An 8,938-nucleotide genomic window follows, 5' to 3' on the forward strand; every position below is an offset into this window, starting at 1 on the left:
TAATGCTAGCAGCTTGTTAGCTTGCTCCCCTGAGGCTGAACCGGTGATTTAACGAGGGAATCGAACCTGTGGATGTGGCCTCACGACGCCCGGCTGGTGTTAGCGCATACGTTTGTCCGGTTTTCTCCGGTTTCTCCCGGTTTCTCCTCATCTCTCCCAGTTAGCACCGGTGCTAGCTGCTAGCTGCTAGCTTCCCATGGCTTTCTACGAGGTCTACTCGCATCCGGCTCTGGTTCGGTACAGGACGAGTGTTTGCAGCAAAGCGTCCGTGTTCCTGCTCCTGGTCCTGGGCCTCACGTACATCGTCCCCCTGCTGGTCGCCTACAGGAGCCAAGGTGAGGGTCAGGGTCACAGATATAAAGACTAGATGTCTCGTCTGCGTTGCCGGCCAACGGAGACGAACGTCACCACATGGCGGCCATCTTGCTAGGGGGCAGCTCACTCACCCATAACATTGTGTTGGTAGTGGTAAATAACCATAACTTGCTAAATTTTCAGCCGATTTTGAAACGGTCTGGTTTGTTATAAACGTCCGAGATGTAGTTATGACACTGCATAAATTTTTTTTTTTTTTTAGAAAATAACATAATTATTCATAAGTACACATTGTCATATCTACATCTCTGACGTTTATAACAAAGCAGACCGTTTCAAAATCGGTTGAAAATTTAGCAAGTTATGGTTATTTACCACTACCAACACAATGTTATGGGTGAGCGAGCTGCCCGGAACAAGATGGCCGCCATGTGGTGACGTCCGGCTCCGTCGAACGAGACATCTAGTCTTTATATATATCTATGGTCAGGGTTAGGGTCAGGGTTAGGGTCATATAGGGTCAGGGTTAGGGTTAGGGTCAGGGTCTATGGGGTGCATTTTGCACATTTACAACAATATATGTCATCTTAGAGAAATGCTAAATCTAAATCTAAATGTTATATTTAAATCTAAATCTGAATGTTAAATCTAAACGTTAAATTTAAATCTAAATGTTAAATCTGAATCTAAATCTAAATGTTAAATTTAAATCTAAATGTTAAATCTAAATCTAAATGTTAAATCTTAATGTTCCTGTCCCAGTTTGTGTCTCACCGCCTTGTTGACCCGTGTCTAGGGTTCTGGATCAAGGCGAGCAGCTACGAGGAGCAGCCGCTGGTTCGGTACCAGTACCAGGTTCTGCTGGTGGCAGCTACCGGTCCACGGGACCACTTGGCCTGGAGCACCTACCCCAACCTGAACCACATGCTGGGGTCCCGGCTCCGGATCCCGCTGGTCTCTGTAAGGCAGCTCGATGTGCACCAGTGAGTCCTGTGGTTCGTCCTCCTGTAGGTTCTGATCCAACAAGTCACATGCTTCTGTTTCCCCTGCTGCAGGTGAGAGAGGAGGACACCAACCAGGACGGGAAGTTTGACCTCCTGACCTTTAAACTGCAGCTGCCCCTGACAGCAGAGGAGCAGGTGACCAGCGTCCAGCTGCTGCTCAGCTTCAGCTACCAGCTCTTTGTATGTATCCACCGACTCACACACTTCACAAAGTTAGGGTGAGACTTTACAAACTGTTAAGAAACCAAAGGGTCCCACAACGAGCAGCAGGAGAGAGAGAGAGAGAGAGAGAGAGAGAGAGAGAGAGAGAGAGAGAGAGAGAGAGAGAGAGAGAGAGAGAGAGAGAGAGAGAGAGAGAGAGAGAGAGAGAGAGAGAGAGAGAGAGAGAGAGAGAGAGAGAGAGAGAGAGAGAGAGAGAGAGAGAGAGAGAGAGAGAGAGAGAGAGAGAGAGAGAGAGAGAGAGAGAGAGAGAGAGCAGTTAACAATGTGAATTTGGTCCGACCGGATTTCTGTAGGAGGAATGTTTAACAGGTTATTATAAACACATATGACCATAATAAGTTATGTGATAACTTTCTGAACATTGTTTGTTTGCCAGCACTTTGAGCAGAACAAAATAATATAAGAACATTTCATAAAGAACATTTTATGCTGCTATTTAATTCCAGGATTAGTAATTCATTTTCCCCTCTAAGGAGGTAGACCTTTGTTTCTGAACAGCTGTCGATCAGATTTAACTTTATTTATAATTAACTGTATGAACAGTAAAGAGACAAACCCATGTTTATTGAATCGATCATGGCAGTAAGTTCTCCAACAGCATCGCTCAATGTCCCGACTGCAGCTCAGCCTGTGTCTCCTCTGTGTCGTCTCAGCGGATGTCCACGGTGGTGATGCAGAGCCTGGTCTACGTGCAGCACTCGTCTTCTGTCCCCGGAGCCAAGCTGTTCCTCAGTGGAGACCTGAGGCTGCAGCAGAGGACGCCCCTGCCTCACAGAGGACTGTACAACATCTACAACGTGAGAGGACACACACTCACTGTCCTCGGGTTTCTCTCTCTCTCTCGTGTTCCCAGGACACATATTTCATTCTAATAAGTTATCAATCAATCAATCAAGTTGTATTAATATAGCCCATATTCACAAATCACAGTTTGTCTCATAGGGCTTTAACATGGTGAGACATCCTCTGTCCTTCACCCTCAGCAAGAGTCAGGACAAACTACTAAAAACCCTTTTAACAGGTGAAGACACGTAGAAACCTCAGAGAGACACATGTGAGGATCCGTCTCCCAGGACGGACACAAGTGACACAGATGTGTAGAGGAGAACATCATCAGGAGAAAGGTTTTAGCAGCAATGATGAGGGGAAACATGTTGAAGGAGAACTTCAATACTATATGTGAAGCAGACCTGCTGCATCATAGTCTCTGGTCAGCAGCAGGATCATGATCCAGCATCAAGACCAGATCCACTATAGTCCACAGTCATTGTCCACTGGGGCCAGTTAGGATCCATCATCAGCTGCCACCTCGGTCCTGGTCCACCACCATTATCTGATGACAACGCGATAAAGGATCTGCCGTTATTATTGCAATCACACATGCTCTCGAGGAAGGAAGAAGTGGAACAAACAACAGATCCTCTCTTGTGAAAGTTCTCTGTCATGTTAATCTGTCTTCTTCCTGGATGCTCAGGTGTCTGTGATCGACGGCTCGAGTCCCTTTGCGAGTGCGTACGACCTGGAGGACATCATCAGGAGATACAGGGAAAGAAACTGTGAGTTGACAGTAACACGTATATTTGCAGCTGTTAATAAAACCAGATGAGAACCTGCAGCTCATCACATCCTTCAGCACAACTGCACTTTGTAAAAAGTTCCTTTTCTCTGCTGCAGTGACCACCGTGCTGTCCTGTCCCATGCCCGTGTGGACAGTGGGACGAGCTGCTGGTTCCCCCTTTGAGCTCAATGCAGTGATCCGTTACCCAGTGGAGGTCATTACATATCCTTTGATGAAGTCAGGAAAGTGTGTGTGTATTGTGTAATATCTTACAACACTGTATTAACAACAAGGTTAAATTCAAGAAGAAGCAGCTGGAAGTCTTTAGAAAGATCATCACAATGGTTTATGGGATGTGTAGCTCCTTCCATGTTAGGATTATTATCTTCACAATCTTGTACCTTTGAATAATTATTATTTAATATGTTTTATGATCACGATGGTTCAAGGATTGAAACTCTTCCTATAAGGATTTTCTGAAACTTCACTGGAGATTCCAAAATCCAGCTTTTTAGTTTACTGTGAACTTTTCATGATCTTTTCCTCCTTAACGTTCCCTCCACCTATCGCCCCGGGTTCTGGGAAACCATCAAGTTTGCGTGGATCCAGTACGTCAGCGTCCTCCTCATCTTCGTGTGGCTCTTTGAACGGATCCAGAGATTTGTTTTCCAGAACCAGGTTCTGACCACCGTGCCCATACCAGTGGGGAAAGCTCACATGTCGTGATGCGCTGGTAGTTACTGGGACTTCAGGTCACAATCACATGTCTCACAATGACTCACCAACAACAAACCACTGAGTTTCAGGGAGCAGCAATTTTATTAGCTTTGTAAAAACACATTCAGAACATCCAGTAAACTTGCAGTTCCATCAGTGTTCTCTGGGAGATATGTGCTGCAGTTGTAACCTGTGCCCTCAACAATACTTTACTCACAATATGAATTATTATACAATTTTACACATCAGAGCTCACTGCAGCTTTGAAACAAATGTTTTGACTCCATATCAGTTTAAATCCCTGTCAATATGAACACGCCTGAAAACGCACCACGGACATGGGGATTGTGTCAAACAGCTCAAACATTATCTTGTCTCCTACATATTAACAGTCGTACCATTGTAACATACAGTGGAATTGTCATGGTTATCAAAAAGCCCTTTAAACTGAAACAGAGTCTCCACACGTCTCTGAGCGTCTCTCAGCTCCGCAGCCGTGTGGACGCCACACGTGTCTGAAGCAGAGCTGCTGTGTAGTTGTGTGGTTGTTTCCTTAAAGTCTTAAGTTCATGGTTGTGCGTTGATCAGAGCAGGCAGCGCTTCGACAGTTTCCTCTTTCCACTTCTGTGTGGGCTTCTTCATGAAAACATGCTGAAAGATGCAAAACTTCTTTTATATAATCGTCTTCTCCTGGACAGGTTTCTACTCTGGACCTCCACGACCGAAACACATCTGTTCTTCTTTCTCTGCTGTTGAAATTGGTTATTTTAATGTATATAAATAGTTTTTTTTAAATAAATATTTTTACTAGTTGGGTGTTCATGACCATTTGTGAGAGCAGTTTTGTTGATCTGCTTATTTTTGTACCGTTCCAAAGCTTCAGTTGAATAAAAATAAATATATTTCTACATTTGAATGTTTGGTATCTTCTTAAATCACAAAGGCTTTTCTGTCGTTGGTTTTGTGAGGATATGATCGTCTGGAAGGAGTTGATGGATTTCCTGTTCTGCTGAAACACTGCCCAACCATCTAGATTCAGTTCATCTGAAACGTGCTTTCACTTTCACACTTTCACACTTTCACACAGGCCACAAATAACTGATAACCTGATTGCATCTGGACAGTGACACCCTGGATATCAGCCTGCAGCAGACAAACACGATGATGACACGGAGCCAATCACCAGCGAGCTGTCAATCACACGTCTCAGCCCGTTTGTATATCATCAAATAACTCATTCAAACCAAACTGATCAGAGACACGTGAACAAACGTCCGCGTGAGAAGAAGAACCTGAAATAATTGTCTTTGTTTCTGTTGTTGTTTTATTTGTACTACGTCTCCTCTCGTGCTGTCAGGTTTCATGTATTTATTTACATACCCTTATTTGAAGACACAGCTCAGGAACCTCGACCCGGGTCCTTATCTATGACCCTGAGACCATCTGCTGTGTCCCAATGAGCCAAGTCTATAAACATACGTTTTACTGAAGAACTATAAACTCCACCCGATCTTTTCACCTTTTATAACCAGGGACTTCTGGGAAGTCATAGGATTCTTTACATCACTTTCACAGCAGCAGCTTTATGAATATGTGTGTTTGGAGTTTGGTTCTTTAACTGTGTCTTTACTGTTCAAACAGTGATTCAGTCATTGGTCACTCTCATGGCGTCTTCTATCATCCTGAACATACATCAGTGTGATATATATATATATATATATATATATATATATATATATTGAGCCATTTTGCCACGCCCATTGAAAATGCCTCCAGAACACGTACATCTTCACCACTTTCAAATTTTCTGCAAATTTTGGTAAGAATTTGAGCAGGTTAAATCCCCCAAAGAGCCAATTTAATTGCCTGAAAAAAAAAATAATAATAATAATAATCCTTACAATTTCAATAGGGCCTCACTGTCTGTCAGTGCCTGTCAGTGCTTGGGCCCTAATAAAAGATATATTTCTGGAAACTTGCTCCATGACTCCAGTAAGAATGTACATATAGAATTTAGCACAATAGAATAAAACAATAGAGTACAAAAATAAAAGCACAAAAACATTAAAAAAAAAATTCACATCACTCACTTGATGTGCACACTGAATGTAACCTGGCAAAGATAACTTCAGTTCACTTTTGTATAGTTTTTATAACATAGGAATCATTTGGTTTAATCTAAATAAAATGTAGATTCTGTCTCTAATCTGATTGGTCGCAGAAATGATGGTCTTACACTGTATGATGTCATTTTCTGAGAAGTGATTTTATAATCCCCTCCTGATGTTTGTGTTTCTGAAGTCGAATGTTTCATGAACTCATCACTCGCCGTGAATCTTTTTGTCGTCTTCTCCTCGTCCTCAGTGACGCAGGAACAACACAAAGCTCTTTGTTACGTTGGCGACTCCGGGGACAAGTTGGCAGGAAACACGTGACACTCCCTAAATGTCATTATTGTTTTGTAGATGATCAAACATCAGGGAGTTGTCTGTGTCACGAATTTAATGAGCATGTGATGAATGACTTTATTGACTTTATTGCAGATTCCTAATTATTAAACATGGTGATGCGTCAAAGGAGAAGGTGAATTTAAGTACAAAAAGAACTGAGGTCCAGTTGTCACCAGAAGTTATTTGAGGTGAAATCTGACTTGAAATTTAATCCCAGGGATGGTTTGTTATCTGTAGCTGTGTAAAACCTCCCAGACGGTCAATAGACTTCATGGATACACAAACAGCACAGAGAGTCAACAGGGATCTACTGTACACACAAAACTAAATCTTCACTGTAGCATCTGATACGTCTCAGCATCAGTGGGGAACGTGTACTTATACCAGCATGATGTGAAATAAGAAGTAATCTGTGTATTTCACAGCAGCAACTATTCAAAGCCTCGAGGATTCTGAGGCAATAAAAGAGGTGAGTAATTGATTTACACAAAATCAATCTTTTCAAATAATCATTTAGGCGATGTAAAAAGCAAAAACGACATGAAGCTTTCCTGCAGGCATTTCTTACAGGTTGTGACTGATTGATTGATTATAGAAAAGTAATAAGACACTACTCTGTTCTGCTTCATCACACAATAAAAAAAGAAATTCTGTGACTACAGCTTCATGAGTGTCCAAGAACCTCGACTGTGGGAACAGTGAAGGTCATTTATGACATTAAGTGAAAAACGGCAAAGGCCAAGGTGACATCTTCAACTGTCTGTTAAATAGATCAGAACCCAAACCCCCTGACAGTGGAAACAGAAATATTCATATTTAAGAAGCTGGACACAAAAAATGAAATGACTGGAAATGATCAAACCAATGTGAAAATAAGCAAATATCAATCGTTGCCATCTTCTGTTTCTGTCATCATCTTTTGGGATGTCAATTTAGAGGTGAGGGGTATTCAGCTGCAATACGCAACTTCACCTCTAGATGTCACTAAATTCTACACACTGAACCTTTAAAGACGAGAAAAATGGAAAAACAAATGGATGATTTAAAGTTCCTCCAGAATACGTACATTTTCCCCACTTTCTAATTTTCTGCAAATTTTTTGTAAGAATCTGAGCAAGTTAAAGCCTCAAAAGACTAATTCAATAACCTGAAAAAATAATAATAATGAAAGTTTAGAAATCACATTTGTGAATTTGAGCAATGCAAATAAACTTTGATTGATTGACTTGATGAGTGATGCTGTCTTTTTAATACTAATGTGTGAAGTTGTCGAGCTTTTATTTCAGGTATCGCAGAAAAAAACCATACGAAGTGAATGTGATTATTGAAAGTTTATGTCTCCATTTTGCATGTTAAAGCCCTCAAAAAGTTCTAACTTTCTGCAAATTTTGGTAAGAATTTGAGCATGTTAAAGCCCTCAAAAAGCCAATTCATTTGCCTGAATAATAATAATAACAAGACATAAAGTTTCCTTTGATCTACTGACACTGCAGGAGTGGAGTTGTTTGTTTGCGGCTCAGCATCAAAGGATTCATGGTCCATGTATGTCCGCGATACAGAACATCATGTTTAATGGCGTGTAATCAAACTTTGACGCCACGGTCACACCGTGTGACGAAAAAAAAAATCCGTCAGTCAGTTTGTATCTCCATCTTGTTGTGATGACACTCATCTCAATTTGACGTTGATCCGATGAAAACCCTGGTACAAGAACCTCAAAGTAAAAATGTGGAATATGGCCAAAATGGCCACTAAATGCAAAATAGCAGGCTTCCTGTTGTGTTTTTCCAATTGCACCTAAAGACTTTTTTGTTTGTCTGGTCATGATACACATGTGTATCGATTTTTGTGAAGACCGGTCAATGCGAACAAGTTCCGGGAGTCTCGGGGGGGCATCATTGAGCCATTTTGCGACGCCCATTGAAAATTCCTCCAGAATACGTACATTTTCACCACTTTCTAACTTTCTGTAAATTTTGGTAAGAATTTGAGCATGATAAATCCCTCAAAAGAGGGCCTCACCTGACCTTTGATCAGTGCTCGGGCCCTAATAATAACAAGATGTCCCAGCTGCAACTCCACTCAGTGCGGCTACTCCTGCTGAACCAATGACTTCTGCAGCCCTATCTGCCCTATGAAGAAACGAGGAATCCATAACTTCATCTCATATCTGCTCATTTGTGGGTTAAGTATAATTCATGTGTTTGTGTGTGCTTGTTTGTGTGTGTGGTCCTTTCACATTATCTGGAATTGTCTTTCTCATGAGGACAAAAAACAAGTCCTCGCAATGAATCATTGAATTGTTTTAAGGTTAAGTTAAATTTAGATTTAGGGTTAGGTTAGTAATAACAATGGTTGAAGAGAATGTCTCCAGTAAATTCATGCCAGTAGAAGGTATGTCCTCTGATGTCACAATAACTGGGTGTGTGTGTGCTTACGTGTGTGCTTACGTGTGTGAAAACAAACACTTTTGTCTTAGTTATGTTGTGAGTATTTGCAGAAGGCTACATTTGTCTATTTGTGAAATTGATTATGTATTTTCTTTCTTCTTATTATTCTTCTTATAATTATTATTATTATTAATAATAATAATAATAATTACTTCTATCAGATCATTCAGAATCTTCAACTCAGATGCGGATGAGAAATACATATGTTGCTCCTTCCATTTT

General features: G+C 41.3%; 1 protein-coding gene across 1 annotated transcript; it reads left to right on the top strand.

Moving 5' to 3' along the window:
• The first annotated feature begins 196 nt into the window (after positions 1-196).
• Positions 197-4,676, top strand: tmem231 (transmembrane protein 231). The gene is made up of 7 exons (XM_061077342.1): positions 197-335; positions 1,112-1,275; positions 1,371-1,499; positions 2,195-2,338; positions 3,016-3,097; positions 3,216-3,321; positions 3,663-4,676. Exons 1-7 carry the CDS (start codon positions 197-199, stop codon positions 3,823-3,825), a joined length of 927 nt encoding a protein of 308 aa, XP_060933325.1. The 3' UTR covers positions 3,826-4,676.
• The last annotated feature ends 4,262 nt before the right edge of the window (positions 4,677-8,938 follow it).

This window comes from Limanda limanda, chromosome 8 (assembly GCF_963576545.1).
Source record: "Limanda limanda chromosome 8, fLimLim1.1, whole genome shotgun sequence".
NCBI classification, from domain to species: Eukaryota; Metazoa; Chordata; class Actinopteri; order Pleuronectiformes; family Pleuronectidae; genus Limanda; species Limanda limanda.